The sequence below is a fragment of the Perognathus longimembris genome, chromosome 11, assembly GCF_023159225.1.
Source record: "Perognathus longimembris pacificus isolate PPM17 chromosome 11, ASM2315922v1, whole genome shotgun sequence".
Lineage (NCBI taxonomy): Eukaryota > Metazoa > Chordata > Mammalia > Rodentia > Heteromyidae > Perognathus > Perognathus longimembris.
Window position 1 is genome coordinate 52,490,308 of NC_063171.1, and position 19,861 is coordinate 52,510,168.

The 19,861-nt window shown below is 37.9% G+C and overlaps 1 protein-coding gene across 7 annotated transcripts; it reads left to right on the forward strand.

Moving 5' to 3' along the window:
- The first annotated feature begins 317 nt into the window (after nucleotides 1–317).
- Nucleotides 318–19,301, forward strand: Angel2 (angel homolog 2). Of its 7 annotated transcripts, none has more exons than XM_048356710.1 (9): nucleotides 318–474; nucleotides 2,531–2,862; nucleotides 8,541–8,797; nucleotides 10,162–10,231; nucleotides 11,837–12,258; nucleotides 12,975–13,101; nucleotides 13,464–13,521; nucleotides 16,061–16,224; nucleotides 18,126–19,301. In XM_048356710.1, exons 1-9 carry the CDS (start codon nucleotides 416–418, stop codon nucleotides 18,275–18,277), a joined length of 1,641 nt encoding a protein of 546 aa, XP_048212667.1. In that variant the 5' UTR covers nucleotides 318–415; the 3' UTR covers nucleotides 18,278–19,301. The 7 variants fall into 7 exon arrangements, with proteins under 7 accessions (XP_048212667.1, XP_048212668.1, XP_048212671.1 ...); XM_048356711.1 differs by having other exon boundaries at nucleotides 2,531–2,856; XM_048356714.1 differs by lacking the exon at nucleotides 318–474 and adding an exon at nucleotides 551–628 and having other exon boundaries at nucleotides 2,534–2,862.
- The last annotated feature ends 560 nt before the right edge of the window (nucleotides 19,302–19,861 follow it).

Sequence of the window (19,861 nt, forward strand, 5' to 3'; positions counted from 1 at the left end):
ATCATCTAGCTTTTAGCTAGCTCCCCAAGTACTTCATAAAAGCATGGTACAATAGTTATTTTTCTTCTTAATTCCCACGTAGATGCCAGCAATGCACTCTTCCATAGGTCTTAGAAAAGAAACCCAACCGGTGTTGTTTTCCTTCTCTGTTTCTTTAAGGCGGATGTCGGGGAATTTTGCCCTATTCCAAAATGGCTGCTCCTACTTCTCACGCTCTGCGCATGCCTCCTTAAACGCGATTCTCGGTTAAAGAATTAAGGGAATCTCACTGGGCAGGATGGAGACTTGGCTGGCGAGACTACATCTCCCAGCATGCTTTGCAGTCCGGCTTCGCTTGATGGAGACCGGGTGATGCCGAGGGTGTTTTAGAGGCAGTGGTGGTTCGCGGGGCCTGGGAAACGCGCGGAGGGGGAAGATGGAAGCGTGGCGCTACATGAGGAGAGGCTACGGCCGCTGTGTGGTGGGGAGTGGCCGGTCAGTAACGCCGGGGGCCCGGAGGGAGGAGGAAGGGGCGGGCGGCCCTGGTTAACCCGGGGCGGGGCGGGCTGGGAGGAGGAAGGAGGAGGCGAAGGGTCGGGGCCGTGGCGGTGTCGGGAAGCGCCTGGGACCACCCGGGCGGGGATAGGTAAACCGGGCCGTGGCTGGCGGGGCGCTGCGCTCGGCCGAGGTGCTCCGGAGCCCTCGTGCGAGCTCGGCGGTCGCCTCTCGGGGAAGCCCGAGCCTCGGCGACCGGGCCTCGGAGCCCTGGAGCGCCGGGCCGCCGTCCCAGCGCGCGGTCCCGGCCCGCTGCGGCCGCGCTCCCCCGCCGGCGTTCCGCGGGAGGCCGCCGGGCCCGCCGTGGGTGCGACTGTCCGAGCCTGGAGGGAGGCGCGGGTTGTGGATCGCTGCGGTGATGGTGGTGTCTCCTCAGCTTTGGTCTCTTGTATGCCAACCGTATGGTTATTGCCGAGTTCTCGTTTTATCCGTGCTGTTTACTGGGTATCTCTTCTCTTGCCATTGACTGCCTTCAAAAAAAGATATTTGAAAGCACTACAAGGGGTGCTCCCAACTTGTAGCGTCGCCCTCAGGGCATTCCCTCGCGATCTTGGCTTCGATGTACCAAGCATGCATAGGTTTTCCTAATAAACTTTAAGATACAGACCTGGGTGTTACCGATCAAAAGGATGAATCGGATAACCTATGAAAGCGACGGGTGCCCACGCGTGGGAAACGCGCCATTCTGTTACATAAGTCAGGGAGATCTTGTTTACACTCCCATACACAGGCAATTCAGTCCTGGGTACCAACTGTGTGCGAAGCATGAGAGAACGGAATGAAAATGAGTAACAATGTCTAGGGCGAAGTGGCTAAGGTGTAGCAGCTGCCTCTGTCCTAAATTCAAGCCCTGTACTACTTTAAAAAATAGTAGTGTAGCTGCAGCTGCAGCAGCAACAACGTGTCTAAAGTCCTGGGCACCAGAAAGTTAATGTTAGATTCTAACCTGAAAGGAACCAGCCCGCTTGTAGAAGAAAAGGCATCTATCTGGATAACTGCAAATGCAGAAAGTAACTTTTGTAATCTAAGTTTTATATTTCAATAAGGTAGCCTGTGATAGTAGAAAAACGCGTGGATCCCGCGATCAAATTCCTGTGGCTTTTACAGATGTCACAGAATAGGGTAGAGTCGTCATGCCCTCCCTTTAAAATTTACAATTAAACTTATTTTATGGGACAGATTGCCACTTAATAAACTGCAAATATGCAATCAAAATGCTCTTAAAGTGAAGATGAGCCAAGTAATACTAAATGCAATTTTAACAAAATTCCTTTAGTGATTAATAAGACATTATTGACACTCAGACGTGTATTTACAATTGAATTTCATATCTATTAAAATAACCTTAGCGTTATTTTGTAGGTCTTTTGTATGATAGGTTAAATTGATGCTGCTTGGTTTAAAATTTTGGTGTCCTAGCAAATAATGGCCACTCTTCATTGATTTCCCTCAAGGAGAAGATTGTCTTTTTTTTTAAGTAAATAAATAAATAATGAAAAAAATGTCCATTCACTGATTAGCAAGGGAGTAGTTTGGTGTCTTGGCTTACATGTATTTGGAAAATCTAAGCTTGATATAAAAAGCTATTCAGATATGTTTTTATTCCAAACCAAGTTGTAATAGAGATTCACTTTAATTATGAAATATGTTCCATATTTGATGTATTATACTTGGTGTGGATTTTTTTTCCATTGAGTTTTGCGGTGCTAGAAAACTATTCTGAATACAAGTTTGATGGTTAATTAAGCTCTCAGCTGGAGTGTGGACTTTTTTGAGAGGTCTGTGGAGTTTGGGGAACCAAAGTGACTTTCTCTTGGCTGTTAAAGGGAAAAGTATTGAAGTACTGGAACTACTGGTTACTTTTACTTTCACCCTCCAGGTTTAGAAGTCACAGTTTAAATAGTAGATGCTCTCTTGCCTTGAGGAAACAGATTAAAATTTTTTGTATTATAACGGAACAAAGTGGTGCCTCAAAATGTATATCTGTTTCTTTTAGATCCCCCATGTTTCCCCATCATCCGAAGACTCTGGGCAGAGACTGGACCACACCATGGGAGAACCTGCAAAAATGTTGCTGGAACAGACATCTTTCTAGTTGTATGAGGTGGCCTGGACATTATTCTCGTGTTCCATACCCTTACTTGAGTAGCAGGCATTTTTCACTAAAATGGAGACCACCTTGTTTGTTTGAGTCTAGGACTCAGTATCAGTACTATAATTGGAGACCTGACCCCCTGACTCAGACATCCTGGATTCATCTCTCTGGTTCCATCATGAACTCTGAGGGCGATGAGCCTTCATCCAAACGAAGAAGACACCAAGGTAAAGGTGTGAAGTTCGTGTTGGTGAAGAAATAGACATAAATGGTAGAACAAAATTAAGCTTTCAAACCTTTAGAGTTCTTAATTTTCTGTTAGGAGAAAAATGAACCCTTTTTTTAAAAAATGAAGCCTATTTTTACTTTATAGTGCATTTCTGACTATAAAAGTAAAAGTGACTATAGATAGAATAAGGTTGAAAAAGTATGGAGAAATAGATAAAAATATTGAGCTTAAGAATGACTTTCACATCCAGTGTTTTTGAAATGAAACAAAAGTCCTTTGATGACTTAGAAACTGATAGATGTATTCTTGAAAATCAGAGATCTAGAAAAATGTCATTTTTGTGCTTTTATCTGTAATTGTAACTTTTTATATAAGTATTTCAGTATAAAAATTATAAATGAGGGCTGGGGATATAGCCTAGTGGCAAGAGTGCCTGCCTCGGATACACGAGGCCCTAGGTTCGATTCCCCAGCACCACATATACAGAAAACGGCCAGAAGCGGCGCTGTGGCTCAAGAGGCAGAGTGCTAGCCTTGAGCGGGAAGAAGCCAGGGACAGTGCTCAGGCCCTGAGTCCAAGGCCCAGGACTGGCCAAAATAAATAAATAAATAAATATATATTATTTAAAAAAAAATTATAAATGAGGGCTGGGAATGTGGCCTAGTGGTAGAGTGCTCGCCTCATATGCATGAAGCCCTGGGTTCAATTCCTCAGCACCACATATATAGAAAATGGCCAGAAGTGGCGCTGTGGCTCAAGTGGCAGAGTGCTGGCCCTGAGCAAAAAGAAGCCAGGGACAGTGCTCAGACCCTGAGTCCAAGCCCCGGGACTGGCAAACAAAACAAAACACTGTATATAAAAATTATAAATGAAAGAAATTTTTCTGAGAATAAGATTTTCATTTATTAAATCCATATTTCTCAAGTTGAACACTATAGATAAAATATTAAGAATCTATCAAAATAACTTTTAGAAAGGATACTCAACATGGAGAAAGTTTTTTAAATTATGTTTGTTTTTGCATATTCTTTTATTCTGAATAAATCTCTGTGTTGCCACCTTCCCATATCCCCACCTAACTGCAACCCCAGAAAGTATAGATAAGGTGTTTTGCATTTGGAATTATCTTACTGACCTATAGTTTTCAATGAAGATAATTTCTTTGAAGATATTTGAAATGTTAATATGTAGGGAGCTGACATACAATTTTGTTAAAAGATGATACTGAGACTAAGTGTCCCAAAAGTCAGCTACAAGAGTGAATTACTGTGCTCTTAGGTTCCTTCTGCTTTTGTTGCCAGAAAAGTAGTCTACAGGTTTCAACTGGGTTCCAGGTAGAGTTGTTAAGACCAACGTTCAAGCAAATGAATAATACATTGCTACATATCACAAAGAACCTAATTAGAATAAACAAACATATAAATAGATATTCGAAACACTCAAAATTAAAAATGCTGGGCACCAGGCCTCATACCTGTAATCCTAGCTACTGAGAATGGGAGGATCATGGTTTGAGATCAGCCTGAGCAGAAAAGTTCACGAGATCCTGTCTCCACCTGTAGCTGGAGGCTTGGATGCACGTGGCTTCCTAAGCTATAATAGGAGGCTGACATTGGATAGGATCATGTTCCAAGTCAGCTCAATCAGAAAAATCTGTGAAACTGTACTCATTGGTAGGAAGCTGGATGTGGTAGCACATGGTTGTCATCCTAGCAAAGACAGGATGCTTAAAATGGGCAAATCTCCATTTAGGCTCATGTCCACACAGGAATTCAGACTGCCTTTAAAATAACCAGAACAAAAAAGAGCTAGAGGTATGGCTCAGCTGAAGACCTAAGTAGTTTTAAAGCCATAGTACCATTTTCTCTCTACCCCAAAAATAAATGTGTAATATAACTATAGCATTTGGATAAACACGTATTTGTTAAAATGAATAAAAGTTATATTTAAAGGCATTAAAATCAATTCCTAAGAATGATTATCTATGATCTGTAAGTCCAGGTCTGTATGATAGGCTCACATTCCTTTGTATTTGTACAAAGGATCTGATCTGTGTATCACATCAGCATACATTCTTCCTTTGTCCTCTTACAAATCTGATATGCTCTCAAATGGAGCTATGACAGTAACATAAACATGAGCTTAAGAAACACTTTCTGCCTGCATTTGTACTCCAGCACTGGTTGCGTGAACTTGGAGGGAGGGGCTACATAACCGCTTTTCTCTTGGGTTTCCTATATTGTAAAATGACACTTTGAAAGTCTGTTGAGGGTAAAATGATTATGTCAAAGTACCTAATACATTGTTAGCTTCATAGTAGGTCCGCAGAAAATTGTGATGTTGTTTTCCCTTTCATGGATTGGGGTAACATTGACATACTAATAATCATTGATTGAAACCTGACTCTTTATATGTCCATTCTTCCTAGGTGTTGTGAATAAAGAAAAGCTCTTCGTTAAGCCATATTTGTGACTTCCGATATTTCACTAATACTTTTCAATCAAGAAAACTACATTGCTAACTTGCCTATCATTTTAAAGTGGCATTTGAAGGATTTGTGTGACACAATTGTGACTTTTTAATTAGGCACCCCCCAAAAAACTGATCAGGCCTATTGCTTACTTTCTTTGACTCATCTATCTTCTCTGCTGTGATCACCTTGTTCCTCCTGACATGGCAGGTATATAAGTTTTTGTAGTGTGAATTTATGTTGTGAAGTATATGAAGGCCAATGACTATTCACTGTCAGTAGTTCTGAAATTGTCTTCCAGGGAATCCTACCATTGAACACATTTATTATGCACACTTGTTAAAAGCAAAAGGAATCAGGATAAAATGTGTGTTTACCCATTCATCTTAGTCCTAGTCCTGACATGCTAGAAATGGCAGTAACATCAAAAGCAATGCCAAAGGATTCTGTAAGGTATAGGAGTTTGAAAGTCACTGTATTTACCAGATAACCCTGGTCCTGGTTATTTAAAAAGTGGAATGGCAAACACAATTAGATTCTAAATTCATTTGTAAGACCATAAAAATCTTAATATAGTTGTATGCTGCTGTATGTGCATGCTATGTATTTGGTATTTGTTTATAACAAACTATGGGCACCATTTTTTAGGCTTTTATCTTTCATATTTTAATATGGACATCATAATAGGATAGTGCTTTTATTTATGATGGTAACTTATTCAGTAAAGACATTTGGATTGCATAGGTTAAAAATTGATTTGTGAGCTGGGCACTTGATGGCTACTCAGGAAACTGAAATCTGAGAATCCTGGTTCAAAGCCAGCGAGGCAGGAAATTTCATGAGACTCTTATCTCCAATTAACCACCAGAAAACTGGAAGTGGCGCTTAAGGCTCAAAGTGGTAGAGCACTACCCTTAAGCAAAAATCACTCAAGGACAGCACCCGGGCTATGAGTTCAAGCCCCACAACTGACCAAAAAAAAAGATTGAATTGTAGCTAAAACACGATAGATAATCTTCAGTTTATGAATGGTCTTCCACAAATCTTAAAGTAGGTCTGTGAATCCTTAGTTCTGAGCTCTAGGGGGTAGGGTTCTTCATGTTAAGTGCAGGGTAACTATGGTATTAGTTTTCTTTCCTGAGCATAGGACAAGGACTAAGCAAAATTCTGTAATAGTTGAGGACTTTTGTTTATTTAGTTTTGTTTCCTTCCACCTTTTTTCCTTACCCCTCTGGCAGTACTTCCATGACATCATCAGTCTTTTCCCTTGTTCCACTCAGATGTCAGTAGTTATACAAATTACCTTCCATTGGGGCTGGGGATATGGCCTAGTGGCAAGAGCGCTTGCCTCGTATACATAAGGCCCTGGGTTCAATTCCCCAGCACCACATATACAGAAAACGGCCAGAGGTGGCGCTGGCAAAAAAAAAAAATTACCTTCTATCATCTGGTCACAATTTGTATTCCTTCAATGTAAAAGTTAGCAGATAGTTAAATATTGAGGAAAGCAATCTAATTAATTTGTCACAAAGTGTCTTAAATTTATTACTTACGGGCAGTTGTGTATAGCTTATTGATATTTTGATTGTAAACACATAATTGTTGTAGAAGGTTTGGAAAAATCTTCCCCAATCCCGTGAGTCAGATAACTTTAAAAAAAAACAAACACTTATCTATTTTCTTACTTTTTTCACCTCATACATAAGTGTATAAAACAATTTAACCTTAATTTTTAATTGGTAAGATTTTAGGCAGTGTAATCCAAGAGAGATGAAAATCTTTTTATAGGGTTGAGGAAAATAATCTGGAGCTGAAATTTTCCATACAGTGTATTCATGCTTGGCATTTTATTTCTAAATCTATTTTCTTCTCATTATTATTATTATATTTTCTCCTCTTGAGCTCATAGGTTCGCTAAACATCCTGTTTTTCTTCATGCTTCCATGGCAGTAACATCCCTTTAATGGTGGGGTATGGGATACAAGATGAAAGGCGCATGTATGTATATAAACACATACACAGGGTTGAAAATGTGGTTTAGCGGTAGTGTGCTTGCCTAACATGCATGAGGGCCTGGTTCAATTCCTCAGCACCACATAAACAGAAAAAGCCGGAAGTGGCACTGTGGCTCGAGTTGTAGAGTGCTAGCCTTGAGCAAAAATAAGCCAGGGACAATGCTCAGACCCTGAGTTCCAAGCCCTCAGGACTGGCCAAAAAAAAAAAACCATACACACATGGTAGTCATTTCTGAGTTGAGACTACCTGTAATAGTAGCGGCTCATGTTTTTTCTATCCCTGTTTCATCACTTTTTAAGAGTGTGTGATGTCTGCAGAATATAAACAATAACACTTTCGTGCTTGTATACTTGATTCCAGTCATTATCATGTACTAGCATTCTGTAACAGTTCTATATAATGTATACTCTGGTTTACATTAAAAGGATTTTTTAAAGATTTAGATAGCATTTATTACACAAGAGTAAGTTTGCTTTACGAGTAATTTACATATTGTAACTGACTCTGCCAATTGCTTATAATTTTTTAATATTCTATTGTCTTTAAGTAGTTGTACAAAAGAGTTACCATTCAAGTTTATGAATACAATACATCTTGATCAATATCACTTTTCACCATTTTCACCCTAAAAGGATTTCTTAGGTTCATTTTGTGTGAATTGTTCCACTTTAATGTTTTAGACATTAGATACTGTTTTTACATACTCCCATTCTACAACCTTCATTTGTATGTGAGCCAGAATTCTGAGCTAAGCATTGTTTCTAAAACTTTATATCAGTTGAGATCTTATCTTACTACAGGAAATAAAATACAATATTAAATCATTCCATTGAAAAACCAGCTTTGACATGGCTACATCATGATGGTTATTAAGCTGCTCAATATGTCTATGGTAGAGTACCTTCTTAACCATAGAGAAGTGAGAAGACATACCCCTTTATGATCTTAGCTTTGTTAGCACATACTCAATCTCCAGAATGATTTGCTTGATCCCATTAAAACTGCATATTCCTTGGTCAGTCTGTCATTTACTGGCAGCCTTGTAGTATTTCAGTGCTATGTTACTGTTTCCTTGGAAAAAATATTTTGCTCACAGACTAGCAGTTGTTTAAAATCAAGAACATACTTATATGCAGGGAACTGTATAGTCTCTGTTTTTACTAATTCTTCATATTTTGTCCAATGTATCTTAACAGGCACAATAAAAAGGAATTGGGAATATATCTGTAACCATAATAAAGAAAAATCGAACATCTTGGGAGATAAAAATGTTGACCCAAAATGTGAAGACAGTGAGAACAAGTTTGACTTTTCAGTGATGTCCTATAATATACTTTCACAAGATTTATTGGAAGATAATTCTCACCTTTACAGACATTGTCGCCGGCCAGTATTACATTGGAGTTTTAGGTTTCCTAATATTCTGAAAGAAATTAAACACTTGGATGCAGATGTAAGTACAACATAATCATCAAATTTTTTCACACAAGGAAAAGTTGATAAATATATTACTTATGGGCTGGGAATATGGCCTAGTGGCAAGAGTGCTTGCCTCATATACATGAAGCCCTGGGTTCGATTCCCGAGCACCACATATATAGAATACGGCCAGAAGTGGTGCTGTGACTCAAGTGGCCAGAGTGCTAGCCTTGAGCAAAAAGAAGCCAGGGACAGTGCTCAGGCCCTGAGTCTAAGGCCCAGGACTGGCAAAAAAAAAAAAAAATATATATATATGTGTGTGTGTGTGTGTATATATATATATATATATATATATATATATATATTACTTATGCATTTGTGGAATAAGAAGGAAGATGTTAAAGCATAATGATGGAACAGTATGTCACAATATGCATGACTTCTGTGCTAATGGTTATGGGTATAAATTGTCATCTGCTTTTTCACTGGAAAGGATCTGAAGGGTTTTTGTTATTTTGAAGTTGGGATTATTTCAGTAATACAAAGCTCTTATCTAAATGATAATAGTCAGATAAATCAATCTCATTAATTCTTTTTATTAGCATAAATTATACAAAGTGAAGGATTTCATTGTGATTTTTCTATAAAGTCATATCATGTACTTTGATCACATTCATTCCTCTGTTATTCTTACAGTCGCTTAAGAAAGGACTCAAGGGCTGGGAATATGGCCTAGTGATAGAGTGCTTGCCTCGCATATATGAAGCCCTGGGTTCGATTCCTCAGCACCACATATATAGGAAAAGCCAAGTGGCGCTGTGGCTCAAGTGGTAGAGTGTTAGCCTTGAACAAAAGAAGTGAGGGACAGTGCTCAGGCCTTGAGTTCAAGTCCCAGGACTGGCAAAAAAGAAAAGAAAGGACTTGGAAGATTAGTGCTAATGTCCATGTAAAGTCAGGAAAGATAACCTGACATACAAGTTAAAAATACTTCTTTGGGGAGCTGGAGGAATGGCTCAAGTGACAGAGTGCCAGCTGCGAGCACAAAAGGCAAGTAAGAGCACAGGACTGAATTCAAGCCCCAGTACTAGCAAAAAAATTATTTTGGAGAATATTTAGGATAGTAAGAGACTGCCATGTGACTAAAAGTCAGAAATTTTATGATTGATCATATTTGAAACCATTAGTCAGATCTATGTATAAATAGTAAAAAGCATATTAAGTGTTTTATTTGAACTTCCTCAGTTCAGGAATTTTGGAAGAATGTTCCAAATGTTCTACCATAGAATTTCTACCATAGAATTTTGTTTTTCAAAGATGAAAGACAATACCCCAAAACAATTCTACTTGTACCTATATGTTTTAATTTGAGCTTCTTTTTTTTTTTTTTAATCTCCCAAGGTTCTTTGTTTGCAAGAAGTTCAAGAAGACCATTATGGAAAAGAAATCAGGCCAAGTTTGGAGTCACTGGGTACAATATAACCTGTATTAGCCAAATTTACTTTTAAAAAATTAGTATGAACTTGTTATAGGGGATAGATATGTGATAGTTTTATACGTTCATAATATATTCCAGTTAGTCTCCCCTTTGTTACTACACCTTGCTAAGTTTGTGTGTTCATGTAAAACTTGCTAAAGAAAGATTTGTGACAGATGGCCTAAAAATCTTAATTTTGAAACTCATACTTCTTTTAAAAGGTCAAGGCAAGATTGAGGTATTTTAGTTGGAAAATTTGTGTGTATACTAATTTCAATTCAAAGGGTAAGGTTATTAGAATTCTTTTTAAATAGTTTCCTTTCTCTGAATTGCTTAGTGGTTCTGCCCAGCACTACACTTCTAAGATTCTGAACTCCATGAGATCAGGATCCATTTTGCATTGTTCATCATAACAGTCTACCTTTACCTCATGGATAAAAACTACAAACCCATGTGAAGAAACTCTTTTAGAGGCAGGTCATCTGTGGTCACACAGCTTTGAGGAATCTGCATTCATTCAGCAAATTTTCTTTGAGTCCCTACCACTTACTGTGCATTGTTCTAGGCAGTGAAGTAGAACATTTGGCCAAACAGGTAAAAAGGTCTTCTGCCTTTGGAATGTACATGCTAGTGGAGAAAAGCTGACCATAAAACAAGTGAATAGTATGTTAAGTAATGATAGTATTCTGAGAAATAAGAAGGAAAGTATTTTAAACAGAATGATTAGACAAAGTGATATGTCAACGAAGACTTGAAGAGATGATGGAAGTGGCATGACTAGAGCATTCAAATACAGAGAAAGCAGGACTCTGATGTTGAAATGTAGTAAGGCAAGTATGGTTGGAATGGAGGGAGGAGGAAAAGTTCAAAAAGATGAAAATTATAGGTAGAGGATGAGGACAGCCTTTTTATAAGATCTTAGGGTCATTGTCATGACTGAGTTTCACTATGTTGGAACTGAGAGAGTGAAAATGCTCATATCTATATTAAGTACTTAAGTCTGCCATTAAAGAAACCTGTTAGATTCAAGTGTCAGCATTTTGTTTTGTTTTTGAGGTCGTTTTGCTATGTGGCTTAGGCTATCTTTAAACTGGATCTTCCTGCCTCCACTTCCTGAGTATCGGAATGACAGATATGCACCACCATTAGAAGTTTTCCCTGGCTCAAAAATAGATACTATAGATCTCCAAACATTTGTAATACCGGTACTCAGAAAATGGAGACAGGAGGATCAGGAGTTTGAGTAGTGTAGCCTGGACTACGTAGGAAGACTGCCTCTAAAAACAGAAGAGAAAGGAGAAAAAAAGCACAGAAAGAAAAGTAAGATGTTTTCCATTTTTTTTTTTCCTGTCCTTTTTTCTTCCTCTAGTGCTGGGGATCAAGCCCATTACCCATACTAAGCAAATGTTCTACCATAGAAGTACGTCCCCAACTCTAGTCCTAAGGCTTTTATCTTTTATTTATTCCAACACTTAACATCCTATTTCATTGTGCAGAATACACTTCAGTAAACATTGTCCAGAAATACTAGCAGAGCTGCATTTTGGCAAGTGTATAATGTAAACAGTCCGTTGTTTTAAATCAATTTCTCTTTTATAGGTTATCATTGTGAATATAAGATGCGGACAGGAAGGAAACCTGATGGCTGTGCCATTTGCTTCAAACACTCCAAATTTTCACTTTTATCAGTAAATCCAGTGGAATTCTACCGCCCTGATATTCCTCTATTGGACAGAGATAATATAGGATTAGTTTTACTACTACAGCCTAAAATTCCATGTGCTGCCACTTCTTCCATCTGTGTAGCTAATACACATCTACTGTATAATCCAAGACGAGGTGATATTAAGCTGACCCAGTTGGCGATGCTGTTGGCAGAAATTTCCAATGTTGCCCATCAAAAGGATGGCAGCTTCTGTCCTGTTGTTATGTGTGGTGACTTTAACTCTGTTCCTGGTTCTCCACTCTATAGTTTCATAAAAGAAGGGAAATTGAACTATGAAGGACTTGCTATAGGAAAGGTAAGTGCTTATTTCATTATTCTTAGGTGGTTGTTCTGTTGATCACAATGTGAGGCTAGTCATTATGTGGTTGTTTGAAAACCTACCCATTCTATCTTACCTTCATCTAGTCATAGGTAACTTATTCACTTGACTTCAGTTCATCTTTTCCATTTATCCATGGAAACACTCTGCTTAAGGTATTCAGGAAAAAAAAAAAGAAGAAGAGGAGCGCAGACATGGATAACTCACAAACAGGGAACTGTTTACAAGGTGGCAGGGTAGAAATTTAAATGCTGGATGTGGGTAATATGATTAGCGAAAGTTAAATAAATTCTCCTTTACACAATAACTATTTCAATTCTTCAGTATCATTTACCCACATTGTTTTCATTGTGCTTCCCTCTGCCTAATGTAGATTTAATCTTTACATTAAACCAACATTTCCTTGGAAATTACAAGATTTTTAACTCTTTTAGTATTTGATATAATAAGAATGATATAGCCACAAGCAAAAGGGAGAGGCAGTATTAGTTCAAATTAAGAAAAATATGTTAAAAAAGACTGTCATTTTCATGAAAATGATAAGCACTTTCTGAACTATATTTGAACATGATAAACACAAACAGTATAGTGAATAAAAGGTAATAATTGTTTTTAATTACCTTGAAGACATGAATTTTTCAATACGTAAATAAAATCTATTCACTTAAGATACCTGTTGAAATTTTGTCTAGGTATCTGGCCAGGAACAGTCTTCACGGGGACAAAGAATATTATCTATTCCCATTTGGCCCCCAAACCTAGGTATCTCACAGAGCTGTGTGTATGAGGTACAGCAGGTATCAAAAGTAGAAAAGACAGGTAAGTGTTTGCAGTACATTTTGGCAGTCTGCTGGGTAATGCTCTTTCAAGACAAAACTAAAATTTTCAAAGGGATACTGTCTCACATGTGCACATGTGTATCTTTATGTAGTTGGTTGCTTTTATGTCAAGTTTACATGAAGTTGAACTTCCAAAATTGTCTATGCATGACCTATTAGCATGTTGCCTTAGAATTGTTTATATTTTTCCCAGTCTAGACTGCAGGCTAAAACATTTAATTTGGCATCTGTCTAAGCTGGATACATCTTAAGTATCATTTCTAGTGTAAGAGGGCTAGACTAAGACAAAGTAGGGCTGAGCTCTGTGCCAGCAGACTAACACATTTCTCTCCTTTTTTTCAGATGGTGATGTGACACAAGCAAAGCTGGGGGAAACAGATGTCCTGGTAACAGCTGAAAAGTGAGTTCTGCAGAGCAGCAATATACATTTCCTGACTGCAGTGGAGTAAGAAATTATTTCTCAGATACTTGGATCAAAATGAAGATGATGATAGTCTACAGTAGTAGAGAGTACTGAACCTTAAGTCATGACAGGAGTTCCAGTCCTGATTCTGCTGTTTATGAGATGTTTGCTTTTGTACAAGAAATTTAACATCTCTAGTTCAGTTTCCTTGAAGCCCTGAGTTCAAGCCCCAGTACCACAACTCAAATACACACAAAAAGCGTGTTTATATGTATAGCTGTTATCTATAGACACAATTTTTCATAGTAGAGTAGCAATTTGAAGGAAATCTATTTACATTTTTATGTGTTTATTGTAAGACCAAGTCTTAGTATGTAGCTCAGGCTGGTCTCACACTGACAAGATCCTCCTGACTCAGATTCACAAGCTCTGAGATTATGGACATGTACCACACGTTACCTGGCTCTAGTTAAATTTTCTCTGTGTGTGCACACGTGTGTGCGTGCACACACGCCAGTCCTGGGACTTAGATTCAGGACCTGGACACTGTTCCTGAGCTTCTTTACTCAGAGCTAGCACTATTATCACTTGAACCACAGCTCCACTTCTGGCTTTTTGGTGGTTGATTAGAGGTAAGAGTCTCATGGACTTTCCTGCCCATACCTATCTCGCTTTGAACTATGATGCTCAGATCTCAGCAACTGAATTTACTTAAATTTAATAATACTATAAGTAAATAAAAGTCAGCAGATATTTAAAGATGCTAAAGCTGGGGACATGGCTTAAGAAGTTGCGTACCAGCCTAGCAAACTCAAAGCTTTCAGTTCAAACCTCAGTACCACCAAAATAAAGAACAAAACTAGAAGTTGGAAGTTCAGAGATTCTTTGTTCTTTGACATAAGTTTATTAAAGCAATTACCACAAGGTGCCCAGAACTTAGTAGATGTTTGGTTATCATTTGGTGAATTTTTTAAATGTTCAAATTTTTATGGCATAAGACTATGTTAGTAGACAATCATCTTTAAGCCCCTTACCCATAACATCACCTATATATTTGTAGCAAGAATAAGAAGTATGCCACTATAGAAGCTATCTTAAAACATAGTACAAGTGGAGTGTGATAGTGCATGTCTGTCTTAGCACTAGGAAACTGAAGTAGGACAATTGCAAGGGGCAAGGCCAGCCTTCACTATAGAGCAAGTTATAGGCCCTCAAGGGCTACCTAGCAAGACCATCTGTCTGTCTCTGCCATAGAAAGTTATCTGTCTGAACAAGAATTTTTAAAAAAATGGTTCATCTAACTTCAGAAGTCTAAGGATTTCATGTTTGGTTTTTTTTTTGTTTGTTTTTGCCAGTCCTGGGCCTTGGACTCTCGGCCTGAGCACTGTCCCTGGCTTCCTTTTGCTCAAGGCTAGCACTCTGCCACTTGAGCCACAGCGCCACTTCTGGCCGTTTTCCATATATGTGGTACTGGGGAATTGAACCCAGGGCTTCATGTATATGAGGCAAGCTCTCTTGCCACTAGGCCATATTCCCAGCCCAAGTCTAAGGATTTCAAATAGCATTTTTGAATACTATGTTGGTGATTTTCTTAAACAACAAAAAGAACCATTGTAAGTCTAGGTATATATGTTTGTAAGTTGTCGGGCTTGAACTCTGGGCCTGCACACTGTCCCTACGCCTCTTTATGCTCAAGGCTAGTGCTCTACCACTTGAGCCACAGCTCCACCCCTGGCTTTTTCTGAGTAGTTTATTAGAGATAACGGCCTCATGGGGACTTTTCTGCCCAGGCTAGCTTCAAATTGCGATCCAGATCTCAATCTCCTGGTAGCTAGGATTACAGGTATGAGCCACACCAGCTAGATGTTTGTTTAAATAAAGACTCTCAAAAATTTTATTTTAGCAAGTACTACTTATTAAATATTTACTGTTAATCTTTGTACTTATTTATTTTTATCTTTAAATGAGTATATATTAGCTATACAGTAGGAAGATTTCATTGTGATATTTCCACACATTCAAACCTATTTTAAAATTAATGTATTGATTGAGCTCCTTTACCCCCACTCAGCATTGTTAATGGGTTTTAGTTATCACTGTATGAATAAATAAACAATAACTTTTGATATGTTCTGTTTAGAGAACAGCTTGTTCAGCTGAGCATGATGATACCACCACCATGCCTTAATTCCAGCTCTAGGGAGGGAGGTAGGGGCAAGAGAATCCCAGATTTGAGCCCAGCTTGGGTTACCAAATGAGATTCTGTCTCATAAAGCAAAACAAGGAAAAGTGGAGCTGTGGTCCAAGTGGTAGAACACTGCTAGTCTAGACGGGGGGAAAAAAAAAAAAAACAGCCCAAGGACAGTATCCAGGCCCTGAGTTCAAACCCCCTGACCAGTGCAAAACAAAAACAAAAAATATGTCCTAACACATAGTCATAATCTAGGAATTGAAGAAAAATTACTTTAAATAGGACAAATTTATAGAAGTCATGAAAACCCTGATGGATGCTAATTACTTTTTCTTCTTAATTTAGAGTATCTTCACATTTGCAGCACCATTTCAGCTTGTCGTCTGTTTATTCACATTACTTTCCTGACACTGGAATTCCAGAAGTGACCACCTGCCATTCTCGAAGTGCCATAACTGTAGATTACATTTTTTACTCTGCAGAAAAGGAAGTCACTGCTGGACAGCCAGGTAAATAAAGACTGTATGTAATCTTAGTTACACTAGAGAACACAGTAGCAAAAACCAAGGCTGAGTTAAGTAAGTTATCTAAAATCTGGATGAAGTTCTGGATTTAGAAATTAGAGCCAGCAGCCGATGGCTCACAGCTGTAATCCTAGCTACTGAGGCAGCTGAGATCTGAGGCTAATGGTTCAAGGCCACCCAGGGCAGGAAAGTCAGTGAGACTGTTATCTCCAGTTACCCACCAGAAAACTAGAAGTGATCCTATGGCTCAAAGTGGTAGAGCACTAGCCTTGAGTGAAAAAGCTCAGGGACAGTGCTAGAACCTGATTTCAAGCCCATGGCTGACAAAAAAAAAAAAGGAAAACAGAGACATTTTAAGTAGGCAGATGGGCAGTATATATGAATGAGTGGGATAACTCTCTGCATTTATCAAAGAGAGGCAGTAAAGCAAATTATTGCATATTATATCCTTGTTTTTACCATCCAGTTCCAGTCAGTTCCTGAGTTACAGATCTTTTATACTACCCATTTTTTTTAATTTTTTAAATTTTAGTGCAAGTGTGATATACAGAAGGATTACAGTTACATAAGTTCAGGTAATGAGTACATTTCTTTTTGAACAGTGCCATCCCCTCCCCCTCATTCTCTCCCTGATTTTCCCCTCCTAGCATTCCCCCCCCCCCGCAAGTTATATAGCTCATTTCCAACATTGTGTCTAGTGAGTATCACTGCTGTATTTGTTCACCCTTTGTCCCACCATGTCTGTACTTCCCCTTCTCCCCAAATCATATAAACTTTTATACAAAAGGTGCAAAAATCAAAAACAGCAACAAAGGGGAATAAACCAAAGAAAAAATAATGCAAACAGTACAATAAAAAACCTCTTGTTTCCATTTCTTGGAGTTCATTTCAATCAGCATCATTTTAGATGGTCATGTGCACACAGCTATTTATTTTTATTTACCATAACTTTAGTTTTTTTCTTATGATAGAAACTGAACATATTAAGGGTGGTCATACAGTTTTGTGGTTACATTTTATTAAGGCATGCTGCCTTCATTGGAGAACATGCTTATATTAATCCTGGAATATTAAATCTTTTTGAGGAAGAAAAGTCTGTAATATGACTACGACTTATCCTTGTATGACTCAGTTAAGGTCACGTTGTATACATTAAAGGATTTTAAATGGAGAAGAAATTTTTCAGTAATCCAAAAATCTCTCTCAGAAAACTTTTGGAAGTCTTACATATGGTCAGCCTTTTTTCTCCGATTTTCTCCTTTCTATCTGTGTGTGCTACCTTCCCCCCCTCTCCCCCCTATTTCCTGAGGATTGCCTTATTAGTAACATTCAGGAGCTAGCCTACTCCTTCCACTAACCCAAGCTTTATGAGATATGCTTGTGGAGAAGTTCCTGAAGTTGTCATGCCTAAGAAAGTGCACTAGGTGGCAGGAGAGTCACAGATCCCCATTTCAGATCTCTTAAAGAGAGAATGCTTCTTTTCCCTTCAGAATTGATTCTCTGGAACTGAACTATACTAATTCTCCAGTCACCTCATGAACTTCCCAGTGTCTGTGGTTGAATCTGCTTAGTTTTACAAAATTACAGTATGGTAGATGGATGAATTTCGTAGGCAGTTGTCAATCTCAACTTAAGCTTAACATGTTTATATTTTATAATATTTTTCCAAAGATTTTGCAGAAATTGAAATAAAAAATATATCTGACATAGAAGTAACATCAAAAACTGCTCAAAATTATAATTTAGCTATGACTCAAAGCCTTAACTGTATTTTTAAGGCTTGCATATTGTCTTCTAAAGAAGTGTCAAGTTCTATTTCCTCACTGTTTAGAGGACTTACAATGTCCTAGGGACAGTTTCACTAAATATGTGTTTCTTTAATGTAGGAGCTGAAACTGCTTTGGTTGGTGGCTTGAAACTTCTAGGTAGACTGTCACTTCTCACAGAACAAGATTTATGGACTGTAAATGGACTTCCCAATGAAAATAACTCCTCAGATCATCTGCCTTTATTGGCTAAGTTCAGACTTGAGCTCTGATTCTTCCTTATCATTTTCTTTTAAATTTATATTTTCAAAGATTGTAAAGTTCTTAAGTATTCGCATGTTTATTTTTGTGCTCTGGGTTTTCTTGAAGAAGTTGTGTGAAATGCTTGAAACATATCAGAAGAAACAAGTTTACAATATTTTTTCAATAATGAAAAATATTTTTACTGATAGTTGAGATCTAAATACTCTTTATTATCAAAGAGGTTAAATATTTTTTATTCTGAATCCTAGTACCACTGACCAGTGGTATTTCAGTGTAGAAATCTTCTTTAATCCTCTGGGTAAAGAAGTTTACTTCGTGTTTTGGGGAAGCTTTATAAAGGATCCAAAGTACCTGAATTTTTACAAAACAGTAGTTTCCTTTTCAGAAGGTGTGATTTCATTGGAAGACCCCTGTGTTTAGAGTCCTCATTCATTCATCTTAGAAATCAATAGGTTTTCAATAAATATCCATCTTTGTTAATGTTTGAAGGGCTTGATGCTTTTAAATGTAAAAAAAAAAAAAAAAAAAAGGCTTAATCCATCTTTTTACTGTCCTGAGCCATGTTATGTGCCTGTAATTTGTTGGTAAGAAAATGAGGTCCTTCAGTAAGCCCATTCTTTCCACCCTGTAGCAGACAGCAGTGGCCCAAGAAAAGCAAAGGCTTGGGTTATGCCTTGCCCTGGCAGGCTTTTCTTCTTTTTTCCCATTCAGTTGCAAGAAAAGATCCCTGGTTGGGAAAGATTTTATTTTATTAAACCATTTCAGCAGAAATATATTAGGGAAATTGTCTTTAGAATGAAGTGGCAGCTCTGAGATTATTTTTGTCATTCCCAGAGGTTTGACAAAGTAGTATAACTAGTGGAAGATGTCAGCATGAATTCTTAAAGCTCTAAGTAGTTATCTCTGTTGCTTTAAATGATGTTTCTCAAATATTTTCTTGTGATATACTCGCATAAGATGGTGCTTAACACTTTTTATGAAGTGTTAGAAGCAGGTCTCGTAAATCTGGTAGTTGACTGTATACAAGTATTTTTTTAAAAAAATAGGAGCATAAAATGTGGAAGTTTTCTCTGCTCTTTAGATAGTAGGATCGGGAATTATAGGTATTTTTACTAAGTAGTCATTTTTCACCAAATCATAAATGTTTTTACAGTGGCTTTTATTAATAGAATTTACCTTAAATTAGAAAATAGTAGTAATCTTCATCCTTAAAGTGTTCTGAACTAAGGGTTAGGAGTTGTAACTGAAGTGGTAGAATGCCAGCCAGTGAGCGCAAGCTTGAGATAACAAGTTCAATTCCTGGTCTCAGAAGAAAAAAAAAAAAAACTTTTGTACTAAATCCTTTGCTACAATTATTTTTAAATAAAAGAGACAAAAGCCTCCGAAGAAGCAAGTGGGTTATGAAGATATCTAGTAAAAATAGTTCTAAGTGGATACATTTACGTTTCTTTTTTATTCTTGTTTACAATGCTAACTAGTTCCAAGATTGTCCACATTTTTCAGAAGTAGTTTGTGCAATATTACATGTCTTGAGTAGCAGCTGTAGTCATCATCAAATTACAATGATAGTCCAATTACCCCTTTATAGTATT